This window comes from Phaseolus vulgaris, chromosome 5 (genome assembly GCF_000499845.2).
Source record: "Phaseolus vulgaris cultivar G19833 chromosome 5, P. vulgaris v2.0, whole genome shotgun sequence".
Classification (NCBI taxonomy): Eukaryota; Viridiplantae; Streptophyta; class Magnoliopsida; order Fabales; family Fabaceae; genus Phaseolus; species Phaseolus vulgaris.
Window position 1 is genome coordinate 38984997 of NC_023755.2, and position 21457 is coordinate 39006453.

The following is a 21457-nucleotide window of genomic DNA, read 5'->3' on the forward strand; positions in this document are numbered from 1 at the left end:
CACGACTTCATCCAAAACTTAAAATATAATAATCTAAAGTTAGGTTTTAAACAAGGACTTCTAAATAAAATACATTTAAACTGGCACTACTATAAGATAAAATTTTACATTATAAAGGCGTGTTTTAAAATAACTTTTTTTATGAAGATGTTATTCCAAACATAACATACTTATTTACGTAATTTTAGAAAACAAAAATACACTATAATGCCTCTTTTTGCCCTTAAAATTTTTATTTTTTATACATATTGATGTAAAAAAAAGGTTAAAAGCTATTGTTATTATTTAATTTTTTATATGTATAAATATATATGTCATGAAATGAGTTATTATTACTATGATTAGAGTTAAAATATTTACAAGTTATGAACATTATATTGGTCTTAAATAACCGATTAAAATTTTTTAAAGTTTTAATTTTTAGTTTTATGAATGGAAACAGGATAGTAAAAAAAGTAACATTTAAGTGAAGAGAATCAGGTTTCTCACATATATTAACTTTCACTAGTAAGAAAATTATTAAAATATATCTTTATCAAAAATTTTTTAAGTAACAATTTTTTTTTTAAATTAACATTTACGTTGTTAGTTAACATGAAATATTTTAATATTTTAAATTTTAAATCTTAAACCTTAAATTTAAACTAAAGAAAAAAAATAATTTCACATAAAAAAAAACAATTTAATTTCCCATCAAAATTTATCCTATTTTTTTAAAACTTAAACTTACAATATTGTGGTATGAAACCCTAAACCATAAATTCTTAATTTAGGTTAATTAACCTGAAATATTTTAATATTTTAAATTTTAAATCTTAAACCTTAAATTTAAACTAAAACTAAAGACGAAAAATAATTTCACATAGAAAAAAAAAAAACAATTTCCCATCAAAATTTATCCTATTTTTTTAAAGCTTAAACTTACAATATTGTGGTATGAAATGTGTGTTACCATAGGATTTGTGTTGTAGTGGATGGTGAAGAAGTGAGAAAGAAGAGAGAAAGAAGATGTTGAATGGTATGGGAAGCCATTGAATGAGGTGTAATGATGGGGTGCATGTGAGGAGCTTATGAGAAGTGAGACCCCTCCTTCCTTGTCTCCATGGCACCAATGCAATGAAATCAAACCAACTCAACTCCTTCAAACTTCACACAAACCTGACCAGACACACTATTCAACCAACTTTCTCTTCCTAATTTCACTCTTTCTTTAACAACAACACTATTCCCAAACCATCACTTTTCTACACTTTTCTCTCTTCTTGCCTTATTGCAAAAGTTACTGCAAGATAACTAGGTGGAAATAGTGTAACATTATTCTCAGTAAATAATCCTATTCAAACATATTCTTAAGCCAGTTGATGTACTGAAAATGTCTCATTAAATTATAAGATGTTATACACAATAAATTTTACAGTATTTTCAATGACATAAGGACATAGAATCCTCTGTATTATATATTTTTTTACTAGTGTTGCTAGTATATTAGAAGATGAAATTGGGTTCTTAATACAACTGATATACATAAAAAGAAGAGAGGCAGAGAAGTTTTATAGATAAAAATATTAATATACAAGTAAAACTCACTCATTTGATTGATACAGGTCACTAAGTTTTGAAGGTGGAGCATTTGAAACTGCAGAAAGTTGAATCTTACATCAGTACTGTGGTTCTGATATAATCAGTAGATTCCTCAAGAATTTACCACTTCGACTTAAACAATTACAATAGTAGAAAGTGAAGAACATCACAAGGCTATGATTAAAACTATGATTAACAAAAATCTTTGGAAAGAGAGTGATGCTGTAACAGATGCTCTCACTTTCACTGCAACTTTACAGTGCGCATGGAATATCCATAAGCAACCAAAAAGAGGTCAGAGCTTTCCCCACTTAAAAAGAATACAAACAGATAATAAAATATTCAATCAGCTGAGATTCAAAATTTCCATGTCCCCGTCTGCAAAAATATAGTCTTACACACCCATTAGCCTTATCTTTTCCAAAAACCATTGTACTGCTCAAAAACTGTTAAAGCATATTATATACCCTCTCCTTTTTCTCATAATACATGATCAATGCCTATTTATTGTACAATTTTCTGACATAATTGTTCAAGTTCCAATATTTTTTTTCTAAAAGCTCATATCTTTTGTTCTTCCAATCTATATAAGCTTCCATTCAACAAACACACTGCACCATCAGTACTTGTATTCCATGGCATCTGAAGGTACAATCTTTATTCTCTAGCTTTTTATTCTCTCGTCAGTTTTGTATCTGGTCAATGTTTTGAAGCACTGAACTAAACTTACTGTTCATAATGAAACAGTACATAAAATTCAGTTGCTCCATCTGACATAGCTAGCTTTGGTTGTTTTCTTTCCCTTCATCACAATCTTCATCCTACTCCGTTGAATAAGGCAGCTAATGCTACTACCAGATTGTTCTTATCCTTTTGGCTCTTAGTTAGTTTTCTTGTTTTGGAAACAGCTAGATCTACATTGGTAAGCTCTTGAAAATTATAATTATATTTGTACTTAAGTATATATTTTTTAGTTTTTCACACATATAGACGGTCCTGTTTGAGATATGGCATGTGTTTACTACACATAATAATACATTTGGAAATATATATGTTAATTTGGTACCTATGTGTCTTCTGATATATGTCTTCAACATGATATATAGGTAATTAAGGAGGAGCACTTTGTCTTTCAACAGTCAATTGGATCTCTTTTAGTTTCAGTTCATCAGTGATTGTTGTCAAGAAATCAATCACCTATGGACGGTCTAAGTTGGGATTCCTCATCACAACTTGTTGGTAACATACCGAGCTTGTGGAGTAGTCATCCTCAAGACCTTGAAGGAGAGTATCATCATTCCTTGCCACACCTTTTTTCAAGTGTTCTCAATCAAACAGGTTATCCATATCCCTGTTCTGAAAAAGAAAGGGAGATGGTTCACCCATCCACTTCTGAGATAATGAGTATTCTGTCACAAAGAACAGCAACCATGCCTGTGAAATCAGGAGCAGCTGGAGCCAGTTGGGGAGAAGCTTTAACATCCCAATCATGTCCCTCCCTTTCTGCCAATATGAACCAAACTAGCAATTATCAAACAGATTTCAACACGAGCCACCAGCAAGAACACCTTATCAATGGTATACAAAACGGCAAGGCTACCTGTTCTCTTGAGTCACTTGATTGCTTGCTTTCAGATACTAAAAATGGCAACACAGACACATCTATCGAAGATGATGGGATTTCCATGATGGTTTTATCTGACTGCACAAACTTATGTAACTTCAATTATGGCAGTGCAGTTTCCTCGGGTGAATCTGAGAGCAATGCTTCCAATGCAAGAAACAGTGACATGCAGTATCCATCAGTGAATGAGCTGGATGAAACAGTGTCTCAAAGCTTCTCAGATCAATATATCAGTCAAGCAAGAGTTATAGATTCTGAAGTTATTTGCACAAAAGGGAGCAATTCATGCTTCAGCATTGCTCATAATTCTTTCAGGCTTGTCTCAGAGACTTCACCAAAGTCCAAGAGACCCAGATGGGATAAGCATCCTGGTTCATCAAATATCAACTTCCAGCAGCCAAATTCATCTGTGTCACCTTCCTTTGAAGAACCTGATCCAGAGGCAGTAGCACAAATGAAGGAAATGATATATAGGGCTGCAGCTTTTAGGCCAGTGAACTTGGGATTGGAAGTGGTGGAAAAGCCTAAGAGGAAGAATGTTAAGATATCAACTGATCCACAGACTGTGGCTGCCAGGGAAAGAAGGGAGAGAATAAGTGAGAGGATTAGGGTTTTGCAGAAGATTGTGCCTGGTGGAAGCAAGATGGACACTGCATCAATGCTTGATGAAGCTGCAAACTACCTCAAGTTTCTCAGAGCACAAGTCAAAGCACTAGAAAATATAGGTAACAAGCTTCAGACAGTGAATTCTCCTCCTAACATAGCCTTCTCTTTCAACCCTTCTTTTCCCATACAAACACATTTCCCCCTCCAAAACCCTAGCGGCCACACCCATATCCAACATTCCAAGGGTTGGAAATGATTATTATCGTGGAAGAGAAGAAAAAATGTAAAAATAGTCTCAGAACTCATAACCTCTAATTGTATTTCATTCGGGTCTTTGATTAACATATGCTCATATATGTCCTACCCAAAACTTCAATTTTGTTCATAAGTAGTAAATTACGTCTTAATTTTCTTCAGAATATCTAGTTTTTTATCAGTAAAAAAACAAAAAAACAAAATAAAATGAGACGATTGAAGATATTCTAACTCTTATACAAATAATCTCAACACAAGTTTCTTATAAGTTGGGATCCTACATTACAACACATCAGTCACATTAACCTACCATAACAAAATTCTAGAGCACATCAATATACAATTACATCAATCCTCCAAAAGAACACATTTTCAAGACAAGACACAAAAGTCCAACAACTAAACTTGATCTTTGTCAGCAAACATAAGTAAACCAAGCAAACATAAGTAAACCAAACACCTAAGCGCCAAACTCATCAAACCGACCTTACAATAAGGATATAAAAATAAAAAAATCTGCACAAAACACACCACTGTCTTCAAAATCAGAATATTTACATCAATTCAGAATATTTACAGTGAGAGACTTGTTTAAAATTCTCATCAATCACGGCAATTTTGTAGCTGCTATCATAAATCATGGGCATGCACGAGTGAGTGAATCAAGGCAAGCTTTTAATGCTTCCACGGCATTGCATTTTACTTTTACGAACAAAAGATGGTTATGGTAAAAGTAGCGAAAGTAAAGAAGTGAATTACACAACCTTTTAGCTTACAGAAAGGTGTAGCAATTATACCACCCATGATTAAGATGAAAGGCTAGAAAGTGATTGGCACTTTAAGTTGGTTTTAAAATAGTTTGATGCAGTACTCAAAAGTGTTCTTCTTTTGTTTGAGATCTTGAAGGTTTTCTTGAAGAACAAGTGGTTTGTTAGATAAATAAAGAAATGCAAGAGACATTCCCTCAAGAGATGTGAGCTGAGTCAGTGGTCCTGTCTCCTTGATTCAACCCAAAGCGTGCTCTTGAAAATCAGTCTAAACTCATTGCTGGGCACGTGTATATTCTTCTTTTTTGGCAGGGGTGTTTGTCATAAAGCAAACCCGTGTGTCTTATTCAGAAGTTGAGAAGAAGGTGTTAAATATTAGTGTAAGTAATGATATTGTTAATGATGATGAGTATGATAACGATGGCTAATACTACAACGAAACATGATGTGGGTGGTAATGTGGAAGAACATGGATTATTTTAATTTGGCTCGAATATCTTGGCTAAGCACATGCCTCTTTGCAATGCTACTGTATCTGCATGTGGCGTTTTCCAGTACAAAATGAAACCCTTTCGGCCTTTCGTCTGTCATGCTTTAGAATTATTCTTACTTTTTGTTCACCATTCATCATCACCAAGTATATATAATCTCCCACTACTTCTTTCAATCTCAAGTTTATACCATTTTCTTTTTCTATTCTCCAAAATCTAATGTTTCTGGCTTTATATGACATATCGAAAAATGATACATTCTCAAACTTATAGATTGTTGTATACAATTTTGATGTGACGAGTTTAGAACTAAATATATATAATAAAGAGTAAGTTGAAATTAAATGATATTAAAAAAATATTAAAATAATAATACTGAGAGTTGTGTTTTTTTCATCAGCAATGAATAAATTAAATTAAAGGACTACTTCAGAGGTAACCCAACCCATATACATAATCTCGAGGTTACACCCCCTTGTAATATAGTGATATAGTAGGACTGAGAGTTGTAATGTGGTTGTATAAAAAATGTGGGTTGTCAATGTATCATTACCCTAACATATATAACTCTTATGTATTTCTATCAACCTTCAGAGATATCACTGTTATTACTACAACAAGAAAATCATTAAATAGAAATTAATTTTAAAGATTAAAATAATTAGTTACTATATCAAGTGAATTAAAGGTTATTTTATAAATTAAAAGTTTATTAATATCTAAAATGATTTCTATTATTAATAAAAATTTATAAAATAATTTTAAAATTGGTATCTAAATTAATTATCAAAATTTTAGCTACTAATATATAGATTAATTTAAAATATAAGTAATTAGGAGTTAAAATCTTGGTAGCTAATGATTAGATACCAATTTAAAAACTACATTATAAATATTTATTAATAATTAAAACTATTTTATATATACCAATAATTTTTTAATTTCTAAAATAAGTATATAATTTAGTTAATATAATAATTAATTATTTTTTTTATCTTAATTTTATTGTAATTTACTAAAAAACACTCCAGTACTAAAGTTAATAAAAGATCAAAGATATAAAAAAACAAACCTAATCCATTATATAATAATGAAACTTTATAGAGATTATCATTATTTATATAAAATTCGAAACCTAAAAAAATACCGACATGAAATAATATAAACATGGCTTGATGTCATGAGAGTTCTGGCTTTTTTCACTATTTTTTATTTAGTTTATTTACTTCCTAATATATTATGATACCATGGCTAAAAAATGGAAAAAAAGTTAAAAAAAAAATAAAGTAGCAAAAGTATCAATAAAAAATTACAAATTTACAGTTACAAAATTATACAAAGGAATTATTTTTCCTAGTTGAGGATTGTTTTGCATCTGTTGATGGAAAAAATAATGTATCTTTAAATATTTCCTGGATATTACTTTCTTTTATTTAGTTACATGATAAAAAAATATGATTAATTAAATTTTGAGTATTTCATAAATAATTTTGAATATTTTAAATTGAGTTTCTATTAATTTTTTTTATTACCGTAAATGTCTATTTTTTTTTATTAAAATGTCGATATTTTTTGGCAACAAGATGGTGTGTTTCAATATCTTAAAATTTGTCGGTCAACTCAGAAATTGAGAAAAAAAAATGAAAATGAAAAAAAATAAATAATAAGCACTTCATTCGACAAAATCCTATAATATACTATTCACACACAAAAATTAGACGCTCAATAATGCTCAAAATGTTAAATAAATTTAAAAATTTTAAAAGTAAAAAAAAATATAGAAAAATACAAATTCTGTTAGTTACAAAGTAAATAAATTATAATGTTCAAATATTTGAGTAAAATAGAAATTATTGAAAGTAAGAACATTATCAGAAAAAAATTCAGAGAGTTAAAGAATTATGAATAAATAAATTATACTTAATATTTTTAGATATGTACTTCAAATATTTCCTCGCTTTAGCCATTTTTTCTTGATTTAGCTCATTTGTTCTACAAAATGACACAAAGCAATGCTCAAAGTTTTAATGTGAGTTTCTTCAAAGAAAATTATCAAAAAAATAAAATAAAAATACGAGTTAAGAAATTATAAATAAATAAATTATTTTTAAAAAATTAAAAATAAAATGAAGCATATAATACAGTGTACAAATATTTTCTAGGTGTTGACAATTTTCTTGATTTGGTTGATTTACTCCTAAGTTGTTGCCCCTATTTTAGAATTAGTTTATTTGAAAAAGTTACTTAAATTATAATTTATTCAAAGTAAGAAAATTATTAGCAAAAAAATACAAAATTTGGCATGTTACATAATTACGAGAAAATATCTTATCAAATAATCCAAATAAAAAATTTGTTGATAAAATTAAGTAGAAAAATATTTTCCTTAAAAAATTTCCTAACTGTTGTCTCTTTCCTTAATTAAGTTCATTTGTTGCAAAAGACACCTTTAAAAAGTTGGACATAACCATTGACAAATTTTTATCCATATTTAAAAAATTCCTAAATATTATAAGTATTCTTAGTTTAGTTCATTTGCTTCATAATACAATACAAAATAATGTTAAAAGAGGTAAATAAATTAAGAATTCTTTAAAATAACAAAATTATAAAATAAATACAAATTATATTAGCTACAAAATTATGAGAAAATAAATTATAAATGATTTCAAAACTACAAAAAATTGATTACATAGGTATGAGAATGTAAACAGTGTTTATACTGTCATACAATAAAAACCAGTCATCTAAACTTGTTTATTTTTAGAATAATCATGTTAACAATCATAATAATGATTATTTCTAATTAGTTTAATACTAAACTTGTACATTTACACTCTGAATTTGCTATCTCTCTAGAGAGCTCTCTCCACTAATTCCATCAAAGGAGACAATGATTGAGCTGTTGGATGAACTCTCAAGATCATCAGAGTCAAAGGGAGGAGTCATCTTGTTTGAAAAACATTGTTTCAGTTCATTCACTACATGATTCATGGTTGGCCTATGAATTGAAGTGGCTGCTACACAAGCCATTGCAGTGTCTAAGACCTTCTTTACAGAATCAATGTCAAATTCTCCCTGCAATCTTGAATCTACAATATCATTGATCTCCTTTTCAAGTAGCACAGAATGAACCCATTGAACTATGTGAGTTTTCTCCTCAGATCTGGTTATAGCTGGTTGACCTGTAATTATCTCAAGCAGCACTACTCCAAAACTGAAAACATCACTTTTTCCATTCAACCTGTTTGATCTATTGTACCTGATGCATAGAAATTTACAACTCAATTTATATGAAATGTTGTCTCAAGACTCTTGAATTTTGCCACCAGGGTTTGAGTCAAAATCATAACTTACTCTGGATCAAGATATCCCAGGGTGCCAGCTACCACTGTGGTCATATGGGTGTCGCTTTCATCAGGATAGATCTTTGACAACCCAAAATCAGCTAGTTTACCCCGCAATTTTTCATTCACCAAGATGTTCTTAGACTTAACATCTCTGTGAACAATTGGTACATTGCAGCCATGATGCAAATACTCCAATCCTACAGTTAAAGTCTCAACTTAAATTTTTGTTGCATAAAACTCTTACTCTAAAGAAAGAGGGTGCAAAATGATTCTTTTCATACTTACCTTCGGCAGCATCCACTGCAATTTGAAGTCGTTGGTTCCAACTCAATATATTTTTGCTTTTGCCTACATTTTTTATGATTCCACAAAGGAATGCATGAGTTTGAAATCATAGAAAAAAAAAGAAATGGCATTGTGTTTTGGTGCAGAATGATATAAAAAAAAATTGTTTTCCAGTCCATACACCTATCTTTGACTCAATTTTTATGCTTCATTTAAATGTATCTGATTTGACTTGAATGGTTTGTGATATATTATTCGAATTCATTGACTGTTTAGAGTCTTTATGCAGATAATTAAGACAACTACAGAGTCAAAAGCTTTTACTTTACACCAGTACCTTTTTATCTAGCAAAGGTGGATACAATCATAAACACATTATGTAAATTGACCTTAAACAATACCTGATAAATGTTTTGCCAAGTCTCCATTAGCCATATACTCATAGATGAGAGCCATATTCTCGCCATCATCACAATATCCAATTAGAGAAGTTAAAAATTTATGATGAACAACAGCAACAAATTTGGCCTGTAAATAAAAAAAGCAATAATCCCTTCAGTTATCACAAACATTATATTATATATATATATATATATATATAATATAACTATGTATGATCATATTTGAAGTTAGTCATATTACCTCAGCCTTAAACTGCAGATACCCTTGGGCTGAGGGAGAGAGCATTTTGACAGCTACCTCAATATCATCTATGCAGCCATGGTAGACTGTAGCAAATCCTCCTTTCCCTACAACTCTTTCAAAATTTTTGGTCATGCTCAGGACTTCAGCATAGGTAAATTCTTGTTTATTTGTCTCTAGTTCCTCCTTTATTCTGGAATAGCCAATCCGTTTGCTAGCTGAAACTGTGGGAAGAAAGAAACAGTGTCAAAGTCCATGCAAATATCTGCTAATTGTTGTACACTATATTCATATGTTATGCCTAATATAGTGCAATCTTAGATAATCTTGCCTATATATCTTCAAAATAAAAATCCAATTGAAAATTTACAATGTAGAAATCAACTTCAAATTTGATACATTGTCCTTTTTATACTGTTAAACAATTGTATATCAACTTAAGAATGACAATGTAAAAACCGTTCCCACTTTTATTTTGAAGAACACTGATTTTGAAGAACACCTTTTACATTGTTCTTTTGTGTTAAAAAACAACATGGTACCTGGTTGTCTCCTTTTGTGTATGTAGAAAGAAATCAGTATTATTACTAGTATCACGAAAGCTCCACCGAGCGATGCCACTAGTGGGATTACAACTCTGTTCCCATTTTTATTGTTGCATGAACCTGGGGAGCAAAGATTTGGATTTCCACCAAAACTGCATTTACAATGTAAAAGATGAACATGTTATGGGAATTGTCTTACCAAATGGTAAACCAACATAATATGCCATTCCACATATTGTTGCAAAAAATGAGATAAATGAGTAACTCATTGGGAATGAAGTCAAAACAGAGAGGCAGAGTATTATCCAAAACTGAATTTTGAAACAGAACATACTTGGATTCAAGTAAACCGTTCTGGGAAAGTACAATGAGTTGCGTTGGAATTGTTCCTGATAGCTGATTGCCTTCTAGGTTTCTTGCATAAAGAAATAACAAATCATTATTCATCTTTCATAAAAAATACTCTATAAGGTCCACATTAAATAAAAAAGGGTGAAAATTTTATGGAGAGGTAGATCTAGTTGAGTACTTTTTTCACTGTAAGATGCACATGCAGATCCTTAACATGTTTCTAAATAATTAAAGCAACAAAGATAATTAAAAAATCAATTTCAAGAAACTTAGCCTTTTGAAAACACTACCTCTTTATAAAATTTCTTGATCTAAATAGTTAACTTACAGAACTCTTAAGAAGCTTAGTTGATGTAGGAATTCAGGCACGACCCCGGTCAAATTGTTGTTTGACAAATCCCTAAAATAGAAACAAATTTCTTATACTCAACTTTAGGAGGAATCATAAACTTTCTGTGATCAACTATATAAGTTGCTATTTGTATGAGGTAGATTCAGTGACTTACAAATATTCTATGTACTGCAGATTGGATATGCCAGATGCTATATTACCAATTAAACCACTGGAAGATAAGTTCCTAAAAGCATGTTATAAGATTTTGTTAATAATATTGAAGATATAAGCGTAAATTTGAAGCTAAAACTATAGCATCAGTCTATGTATCAGACCAAACTTACAAGTATATAATTCTTGCTGAACCAGATTCATAGCTGCAGTTAAGACCGTCCCACAAGTAAGCTACTGGTATACAAGGATCTCCTTGCCAGTTTCTCTTGATTCCATACATTGACTTGACATTTATTATACCATCAACTATTATCATGAATATATAGTAATGAGTAATAATAAGAGTAGTGCATGTGAATAATGATGTGCAGGGTTGTAATCAGTTATAATAAGGTGATACTAGAAAGCAAAATCAGGTGTCTAAGAACATACCATCTGTTTGATATGTTGCAGATTGTGAGAGGTTTCTTGTGGTATATATCTCAATGGCGTTGAGAAGAGGTGGAAGAGTTGATCTACTAGTTTTATTAATCCAAATGTCCAACGGTTTTTCAGTTAGAGCTATGTGATACACACTCTGCAGGTATAAAGGATTGATTGGATAATTATTTAAAATGTCCCCATTTACAAAAATGTTGAACTCTCTCGTTTGGTTTGCCTGAAGCTTCTGGATTTCAGCAAAAAACATGTACACATAAAGAGTGGAAGAATTATAATTGGGAAGGAAGTGGAACTCTATATTGTCCTTGACATTTGCTGGAATTGCTGCTGTTCCCATGACATTGGAGGGTGGCAATGGTAAAAAGTTATATGAAGTAGCACCTTGGTCTATGGTAAGGAGGGTATCAATCTGTTTCCAGTCATTTGAGTTGTAAGGTGTCCATATTCTATCATAGACATCATCTGGAAATCTTTGGGAAAGAAAAAAAGAGGGAAGAACATCAGGGCATTACTATATTGAAAGAAAGTAAAAAGAAAAAAAAGTCATTCCCTTTTAGTGTAGTCCTGATGACTTTCTACGACAAGTGCACCGCGTTGTCAGAAGTAATAATTTGTTTCTAAGAACGGATATCGATCCCACAAGAAACAGTGGATTGTTATGATGAGAAGAATTAATAAGAAAACAAGTATAACTTGGTTACACTGTAACATTGGCTCACCTCACTATTTCACCATCCTTTAAGCCTACATCAAACCGTGCCAAGAGTTCCACATAGTTGACTAGATAGGCATCACTGTTAAGAACTCTAAGCTCCAAAACTGAAATAAAGGGTGTACCCTTTCCAGTGTTGAATAAACAAACATGAACATAATCTGAGGAAGCAGCATAAATGATTTCTTTGGTGACTACACTGTCTGCATCCTCAAACACCACTGACCCCCACCATTTTTCTCCAAGATAGATGTCAAATTCGGGAAGAGAGTCTTTTCCATCATAACTTCCATATACAAACCTTGCCCTCACTAAATACTTCTTGCCACTTCCTTGAGAAACAAGGGTATAGCAGTGCCTGGTTCCAACTGGGAAGCTTCTAACATTCCAGAACTGCCTTTCAAGGGAAGCCTTATATTTAGGTGATATGCTGTGGCTTACACCACTGTCTGTGAAGTTGACATCCGAAGAGTAGTAGATGGAAGTAGTTTCATCTGTATAGCTTGGTTCATCCACAAGTCCGCAGTCAACACTGATGAATCCTGTAAAAGGTGCAAGTTTAAGTTTCAAGATTTTTTTTATCAGTGATAATGAATAAATAAATATGTACACAGGGTGAACCAATCCTTATACAACTTACCAAAAACAGCCAGCTAATAAAAAACCAACTAAAGAACTCTAAAGCCTAACAAACTACTCTACTAAGATTCTCCAAAACCATAAACCAACAAGTTAAAACCAAAACTAAATCGAGTGTAGACAAACTAAAAGTTCAAGACACCAAACTGAATATGAAAAACTAGCAGAAGAAATTTTAGAGGAGATTCAAGAAAAATAAGTGACTGTAGGATTCAGGATAATGAGATGAAACTATCGAACCTGATTGACTCCGGCCATGAACAATGATAGGAAGAATTAAAGAGAGTTGAAAAATGAGAAGTAGAAAGTATCCTTTCATTTCTAAACTGTGTGAAGTAAACTGAAAACTTGTTATAGACCAAGTTGAAGCCTTTTGGTTGTGTTGTTGGCTAGTAAAAGCACATCCACGAGATTGAAGAATGTTGAGATAAGAATTCATTAACAAGAGTGATTAAACTTGATCATTCGATGATAAGTTTCATTTGAGTATCTGTAAGGGTTATGTTGAAGACAAGTTTATCTGCTGATGGAATATTAGAAGCCACCGAGTTGAATAGTCCAAGTCTTTGCTTTATTATTATTGTAATGGAGGAAAGGACTTGCATTGATATATATATTTTGCAGGAAATTTTGATTGTTACACCAAGAATTGAGAGTAGGCATTTGACCTTACCATATTTTATTCTAGGCATCCTTATGATGAACGTTGTTTGCTTGTGGTTTTTCCGAGTTGAATCATGCTAGTATTATGGAAAACATAAAAAAATGGGTTTTGACGTTGATTGGTAGATGTGGCAAAGTTGTCAAGCTTGACCTGAGGGGTCACTTCAAAGAGTTTAGCTCTTTAGGAAAATGATGCTTCGACAATTCTTTAAAATTATATACAATTTTTTATTTATGTGATAAATTTAAAAATAAATATATATAATAAAAAGTAAATTATAATTAAATAATATAAAAATATTAAAATAATAATATTAAGAGTTGTAATGTGATGGTATAAAAAATGTGATTTGTTCTTAACTTTAATTTATATGTTCTAATTCAACTCCAGTTGTAAATGAGTTATGATCTTTAGATCTCCCTATTGAAGGTTTTTGACCATGATGGGATTATTTTATTTGGTTTTTACAAAAATAGGATCCGTTTAAAAAAATTACAAATTTAGGCAAGACGTGCCAATTTGGCACGACTTCATATGTACAAATCGTTCCAATTTGACAAGACTCTGCCATGTCATACTGAAGTCGTGCCAACTTGGCCCGACTTCTGCCATGTCATACGGAAGTCGTGCCAACTTGGCACAACTTCTGCCACGTCATAATTTATTTATTTTTAATTTTGTTATTTATATATTGGGTAGTAAGTTATGTAATGTTAAAAATTAATTTGATACATAATTTTCTAAGAGTGTTAGTTTTAAGGAACACAAAATTGGATAATCGTGTATGGATCATGTTTGACGTTAATGTAATACAATAACTTGATTATTTGATTAATTAAAAAATGAAGAAAATTGTTATTGAATTTGGAAATAAATAAATAAATAAAAATTTATTGTATTTAAAAAATAAATAGATAATTATTGTTGTGAATTAGCAAAATAAATAGCTTGAGAAGTAATGATTATTAGCTGACTTGACCCATGTCGCTACTTACTCAATGGACTTTATATTAAAAATTTCTTTCTATTGACTGTTCAATTTTTTTTATCTAAATATCCCTATTGTTTAATTTTTCCTTAATTGGACAACTTAAACGAGATTATGATTGTTATTTTTGTCTTATCTCTTTAATTTTGTCGATTAACTTCAAGTTAACAATATGAATTGAAAAAGAAAAGACAGAAGTAGTGATGATAAAGGAAACTATATGGAAAAGTCATGGATAATGAAACCTATGTGTTCCTTATTATTTATTTTGTTCAATCACCAATCCTGAATACAGTGACAAACAAGTATATCACTCGAAAAACAAACACACATGCAAATTAAAGAACTATTCACAAATTGTGCAACATCACTTTGAATTTGCGATATTCTGTAGATTATACTATTCACAAATTGTGCAACAGCACGTATTCAGAAGTTGTGTGATGTGATATGAGTTTCAGTTGTGTGGCTTGATCTCCTTCTGGCATTGAAAGAGGAATTTGGGAAGCGTTTATCTGGCATGAGGAATAAACTCGGTATTCAGATTCATGGAGACCCCTGAATGTGTTAAAGGGTTGCCTCTGTGTTTTTTTCGAGCTACTTCCATTGATAAAGACTCCTTCAGTTCAATCACTATCACGCTTGTGACAGGCCTTCTGTTCATATTTGGAGACACACATTCTGTTGCTATTTCTACTGCTTTCCAAACTGAATTGGTATCATAATCTCCTTCTAGCCTTGAGTCAACAATGGCTTTGATATCCCCTTTCAAAACCAAGGATTTAACCCAATCACTTATGTGAATACTTTCTTCACCTCTCATTATCACTGGTTGATTTGTGATTATCTCCAAAAGAACAACACCAAAACTGAAAACATCACTCTTCTCTGTCAATCTGTTTGTTATGAAGTACCTACATGAAAAAAATAAAATCTATTTGTCAGAATTTCTTGACACAAACATCCACATTTTTTTTTATCAGCAAGAAAAGATGTAATAAATGTAGCCTACTTTAGGGGTGATCCAACCCTCTTACAAAACAAAAGACATACATCTCAAGAAAATTTCAATAGTCTATTATGTCACAACTAGCTAAAAAATGACTTCCACATGGTCTAGATATAATTGAAGTACTCACTCAGGGTCCAGATAACCAGGAGTACCGGCAACAACAGTTGACACGTGAGTTCCACCTTCAGTTGGGATAATTTTGGATAGACCAAAATCAGCTAACTTTGCTTGGAATTGTTCATTCAACAAGATGTTTGTAGATTTTATGTCTCTGTGGATTATAGGTGGCTTGCAACCATTTTGCAGATACTCCAAACCTGAGATTAGATTTAAGGCAGACATATTGGAAGGGAAAAAGGGGAGTTAACAAAACTGTCAAAACACCTAATTTGAAGTTTACTTTCTCACCTAAGGCTGCATCCACTGCTATACGAAGTCTTTCTTCCCAGGTGAAGAATTTTGTTTTGCTGTGTTTACCTGCAAAAACAAGTTACATTACTTTTTCTCTGCCTTGTTTTCTGTTAACTTATGACTCAATACACTTGTCTCCCAAGGAAATACTCATATACATGGTTTCAGAAAACAAAACTGGTTTAGAAATTTATTTGCACAAATATATATGGGAACTAACCAGAGAGATGTTCTTGTAAGTCTCCATTAGCCATGTACTCATATATGAGACCCTTATTGGTTTCTTCATTACAATAACCAACGAGGGAGGTTAAATTTTTGTGATGAACTCTCATTAGAAGTTTAACCTGTATATCAAAATCTCAACCATGTTTAACCATATATTTTTATTTCTGAGACAAAAATCCAAGTGTAAAATGATAGAGAAACTTGCCTCTGCTTGAAATTGTTGAAAACCCTGGACAGATGATGAGGAAAGCATTTTCACTGCAACTGGAGTTTCATCGATATGGCCCAGATAAACAGTTCCAAATCCTCCTTTACCCAGAGTTGTATTGAAATTGTTGGTGATTTTAAGGACATCGGAGTAGGAATAAATTTGTTTTCTCAATGGTAGCACTAGATCATCTTGTTCTGTGTATTGTGGTGAGATCTGACTTTGATCCTTTTCAACTATCAAAGCTGTTAAATATCATACAGAAAACTAACAGGTTAGGATATGAATCTGTTTGACAAATTAGCAATAAAAAAATTTCGGTGTAGCATCACCTTTCAATTTTCTCCTTTTAACCATCCATACTACAGCTACCACGACAATGAGAAGGATCACAACCCCACTAACGGTTGCCACTATGGGTGCAACAATGTTGTTTTTCTCTTTCTTTTCCTTTTCCTTTCCCTCATCCTGCACGTTGCATTGACCAGATTCACAGAGATTTGGATTTTGGTCCACACTAACATGAAAAACACAGAAGGTTTATGTTTTAACTCAGTAAACCTTACAAGTCATCGATACTTTCAATTGATACTTCAATTCATTTTGCTTGTGCCAAGATATTGAAAAACAAAGAAGATTTATGTACAAAAGTAAAATAAAACCAATTGATAATCGTCACCATAAATAAAGATATTATGAATTTGAGAATTTTCCATAACATTCTTACCTTAGTGACAGAGAACCTTTCTTGGATTTTTCAACAAGTGCCGTGGGAATTAAACCAGAGAGGTTATTCTTCTCCAAGTTTCTGCCAAAGCGGAGAAACTATATTATCCTTTTCTATTTTCTGATACAGGGGAATCAAAAAGTTGTTCCAGTAACTGAGGAATTGAAAAAGTAACTGATGAAGCAACTTACAATATCTTTAAGTGTTGAAATTGAGACAGAAAATCAGGAATTTCACCGTTTAAGCTATTGTTTGATAAATCCCTGAAAACAAACATGCCTCCTTTTAAACAAGTCTAAGTTTAGTTTATACGATCAACCAGTCAAAAATCAATACTGAGATATAGCTCTCAAACAAGTTACCGTAAAAATTAATAAATTTAACTTAACTCATGATTTATGATTGTTTCTTACTCTGATCGTTTATATGGTATATACTTACAGAGGTTTCTTCTAGTGCCATCGTTTATTGGATCAGGTGAAACAAAAAAGAAAAAAAACTCACAACTTCTCCAACATGCTGAGGTTTGCAATTGAAGGGTCTATCTTTCCTGACAACCCACTTGAAGATAAATTCCTGTTTTGCAGATCCAACAGTTATATCTGATATCATCTCAGAAAAATCATCTCAGCTATATAAAATTACTATAGTATTAATTTGAGAAGAGTAACTTACAAAGTTGTGATTCTTGGAGACTCTTTTTTGTTATAACTACAATTCAAACCATCCCACAAGTAATCTACAGGGGCACATGGATCACCTTGCCAATCTCTTGTGACCCCATAAATTGATTTGATGGCTGTAATGGCATCATCTTTGTTTTTTAATGCAAAAAAGAGTGAAGGGTAGTTAAGATCATGTAGACAACAGGGTAATCCAAATAACTGGTAAAGGGTAGTTAAGAAGAATATTAAGATCATATTTTTGTGGCATACCATCTCCTTTGAATGTTTCTGATTGCGGGAAATCTATTGCTTTGTAAATTTCAAGGGCATTGATGATGGGAGGCAGGGTTGAGTTTTTGGTCTTTTGAAGAGAGTATATAATTTCTGACCCACTGGAGGCTGAGGAGCTATATAAAGTGGTGGCAATTAGATTCTTGGGTGAAAACTTTGAATACCTCTGTATACCATTTTCCACGATGTTGAATTCTCTTGTCTGATTCGTCCCTAACTCTTGAATCTCCATGAAGTACATGTAAAGATAGAATTTATCAGTTGGATCATCTGGCATCCAGTTTATTACCAATGGAGCACTATCATTTGATGGTGTAACTGCAGTGCTCATCACAATTGCTGGCGGTTGGTATACGTTCTGCTCTAAAGCATCAGCAGAAGAAATCGAAACACTTAATTGTGTCCAGTTATTGATGTTGCCATAGCTCCAGTAACGATCATAAATATCTTCCTTGTACCTGAGAGAAAACAAAATTAGTCCAATAATCAATCAATCAATCTTGTAATTGTTTTATTATGTTACTTTAGGTATCAGCTTAGTTGAGATGCTAGTTGCATAGTGATACCTAACACGAAATCTTTTATTAAAAAAAAAAATCAATCTTGTAATGAAAAAGTTTAATCCAAAAGTAGAGTTCACCTGTAGCCGATGTTTGAACCCATATCCCACCGGATGTAAGTTTCCAATGATCCAGATTCAGTGACATAAATATCATTTGTCAAAGTTCTCAATTCTATGGATGATATAAATGGTGTTCCACTTCCTGTGTCAACCAGACAGATCTGTACATAATCCAGTGAAGCCACATGTATGATCTCATTTACCTCGTTAATTGATCCATTGTTTATGTTCACTGTACTCCACCGATTAGCCCCGAGATGAACATCAAACTTTGGTAGCTTATTCAGCCCATCATAATTTCCGTACAAAAAACCAGTCTTGATCAGATACTTAGAGCCTCTTGTGATGTTTATTTTGTAACAGTTCCTTTTTCCTTCTGGGAAGCTTCTTAGAGTCCACATATATCGCTGATACTGTTTTTTGAGATCAGATTCTATTGACATACTCACACCAGTATTTATTAAATTTGCATCTGAAGTATAATTTATGCCCGTTTTCGACTCAGTAAAGCTAGCATCTGCAGTAGCTCCACAGTCTATGCTGATGAATCCTGAAACATAAAAAATTATATATATTTGCATGGAACATGAGACTTCAGCTATTTTTTTTATCAAATAATGGTGCAATGAAGTTCAAGCTTTAACTTGCTATCAAACCTGATTGGTCCTGAGCTTGAATCAGCGCAGCAAGAACTAGAGCTCCAACAAAACCAACAAGGAAACACCTCAACATTCCCATTTCTTATCACCTTCTGCTTTCTGCCTTTGAATCAGAATAGGGATTGCCCTTTTCTGACTTATACCACAAAAGGATTTGTGTTTTGGAGAGGTGGTCAATGTCAACATGAAGGTAATCTTACCAAGTTACCAGTTTTGAGTTTCTTTAAATTTTTATCACTTTCCATTCTTACTTTCATCTAGTGCTAGGATCATCCACTTGATTACTTTGAAATTCCTGTCATGTTCATCACCTGTCTCTCATGCATGCACTTGCGTGTGCATCAGTAGAATTGTACAACATTTACTGGTCAATCAATCAATATATATTGTAAATGGAAATAAACTAATTAAAAACTTACCAATCGATGGATCTCAACGAGTATTAAATCAAGAAGAAAATGTCCATGTTTTTTGTGGAACACTGTTAGAATAATTCCAAGATAGGGTTTTATGATCCTCATGCAATTTATATATGTCTCACTTGCCTTGCAAAATTCAAGCATAGAGACGTATACAACATATGAAAAGATTCGTAGCTGACATTTCTAAGCGTTGACACTCGCTGCCATAATGCTCAATGAACTGATAAAAAAAGTGCTAATCCAATTTAAGTATCTATGAGAAGATATCTTTGATGAAAAGAAAATGAGTTAGTCAATTAGAAGACATACTAAGTCAATATTGATTTATCTTTTAAGCAAAAGTCAATTCATTTAGGGTGAGACCAATTCATTATTTATTTTTATAACTATTAACTATTTGGCAAGTGAACCAAATCCTAGAAGTAATAAAATTGGAAAGTTTAAGTATAGTTTTCCAAGAGATTTGCATGTATTTAATTAAATGTGAGTTCCTATTAATTTGTAGTAAAGATTTAAAGGCATAAGCTCATAGGAATTTAAAGAGCAGAGATAATTTTAAACTCAGTATTCAAAGCTACCAAAATTAAAATTATATTTCTTAATTAGGATAAACATAGATATCATTATCAATTTCTCCAAGTATAATATTGAATTAATAAATATTATAAATAATAGTCAAATGATGCTAAACAGAAGAGATGGTCAATGAAAGTTATATAAATACCAATCAATCGAGGAAAAAGTTTCTGTTATTGAAAATATTTATTGGAAGGAACTTGGAATTCTTGTATCTGTGTGGATCTTGATACTTGCATAGCAGATAGGAAAGAACTAGACAACAAATTGCTCAGTGCTGTATTGGGTATTGAACCTGCTCCAGGTCCCTATCACTGTGGGAACAACTTTTTATGAGGCCATGCTGCTATACAAAGGAAAGAGAGTGATAGCATCAATGGGTGATGAGTACAGAGGTTTGTATGTACGGAAGTTCTTGGACTATCATTAGGAGGAGTAGGCATAGCAAACCTGATTGAAAGGATAACATTTGCTGCATAACGTTGGATTGCAGTTAAGTGGAGAGGGATCAATGAAAATGAAGCTGCAGAGGTAGATGCACTGTCATAAAGGGTTCTTTGTTCATGAAGATTGCAATGTTATGCAGCTCCTGATTCTGTTTTTGTGTGTGCCTGTTATGTGCTTCTCCGGCCAATTCTGATGAAGCATAGACCAAATTCATGCCAACTCTGTTTTTATTTGTGCTCTATGGTTATTTATATTAGGCTAGATGCTTGGTATGTTTTGCTGTTGCTGTCACCATATCTCTGTTCCTATGCAGTTTGGGTTGCTGTAAAGGGACTATGGTATTCTGTTTTGTTGATTGAAAGGAAGGTAAGATTAAGAAATCTAAGCCTATAGAAGGTGAGAGTCTATTTATAATTGTAAAAGGGTTGAGACACCCCTGAAGTACCCCTTTTAATTCATTTAATCCTTTGTTGATAAAAAAGAATGACAGTTAATATGGGAAGATACAAACTTATAAAAAAAGAAAGAAAGAAAATCAAATAGAAATATAAAATCTCCCTAATAAAAATCTTGCCAAATGTAACCTAAATAGAATTATCATTTTTCTTTAATTATATTTGAAAATTTATATTGGAAGTTGCTGTGGTAAAAAGGTTGAAAATGATTGAAGATCAACACATCTATATATATAACAATTCAGGGATACATATTTAATCATTTGTTTAAATAGCAGTAGAAAG

General features: G+C 32.0%; 3 protein-coding genes across 4 annotated transcripts; 1 reads left to right on the forward strand and 2 right to left on the reverse strand.

The window, feature by feature from the left end:
* The first annotated feature begins 1640 nt into the window (after nucleotides 1–1640).
* On the forward strand, nucleotides 1641–4230 carry LOC137835873 (transcription factor bHLH87-like). 2 transcript variants are annotated; one of them, XM_068644614.1, is made up of 3 exons: nucleotides 1641–2229; nucleotides 2329–2503; nucleotides 2688–4230. In XM_068644614.1, exon 3 carries the CDS (start codon nucleotides 2781–2783, stop codon nucleotides 4065–4067), a length of 1287 nt encoding a protein of 428 aa, XP_068500715.1. In that variant the 5' UTR covers nucleotides 1641–2229; nucleotides 2329–2503; nucleotides 2688–2780; the 3' UTR covers nucleotides 4068–4230. The 2 variants fall into 2 exon arrangements, with proteins under 2 accessions (XP_068500715.1, XP_068500716.1); XM_068644615.1 differs by lacking the exon at nucleotides 2329–2503 and having other exon boundaries at nucleotides 2073–2229; nucleotides 2688–4191.
* A 3727-nt stretch (nucleotides 4231–7957) lies between these two features.
* LOC137835881 (probable LRR receptor-like serine/threonine-protein kinase At1g05700) lies at nucleotides 7958–13236 on the reverse strand. The gene is made up of 13 exons (XM_068644624.1): nucleotides 13038–13236; nucleotides 12166–12700; nucleotides 11438–11916; nucleotides 11176–11311; nucleotides 11004–11075; nucleotides 10826–10897; nucleotides 10481–10561; nucleotides 10144–10298; nucleotides 9602–9825; nucleotides 9361–9487; nucleotides 8960–9022; nucleotides 8682–8871; nucleotides 7958–8586 (listed from the first exon to the last, which is right to left on the reverse strand). The coding sequence occupies exons 1-13, from the start codon at nucleotides 13234–13236 to the stop codon at nucleotides 8172–8174; spliced, it is 2748 nt and encodes a 915-aa protein (XP_068500725.1). The 3' UTR covers nucleotides 7958–8171.
* A 1449-nt stretch (nucleotides 13237–14685) lies between these two features.
* LOC137835882 (LRR receptor-like serine/threonine-protein kinase IOS1) lies at nucleotides 14686–19802 on the reverse strand. The gene is made up of 13 exons (XM_068644625.1): nucleotides 19270–19802; nucleotides 18632–19163; nucleotides 17971–18449; nucleotides 17711–17849; nucleotides 17540–17611; nucleotides 17227–17298; nucleotides 17036–17116; nucleotides 16641–16825; nucleotides 16306–16553; nucleotides 16093–16219; nucleotides 15870–15938; nucleotides 15589–15778; nucleotides 14686–15363 (listed from the first exon to the last, which is right to left on the reverse strand). The coding sequence occupies exons 1-13, from the start codon at nucleotides 19349–19351 to the stop codon at nucleotides 14961–14963; spliced, it is 2679 nt and encodes an 892-aa protein (XP_068500726.1). The 5' UTR covers nucleotides 19352–19802; the 3' UTR covers nucleotides 14686–14960.
* Between the last annotated feature and the right edge of the window lie 1655 nt (nucleotides 19803–21457).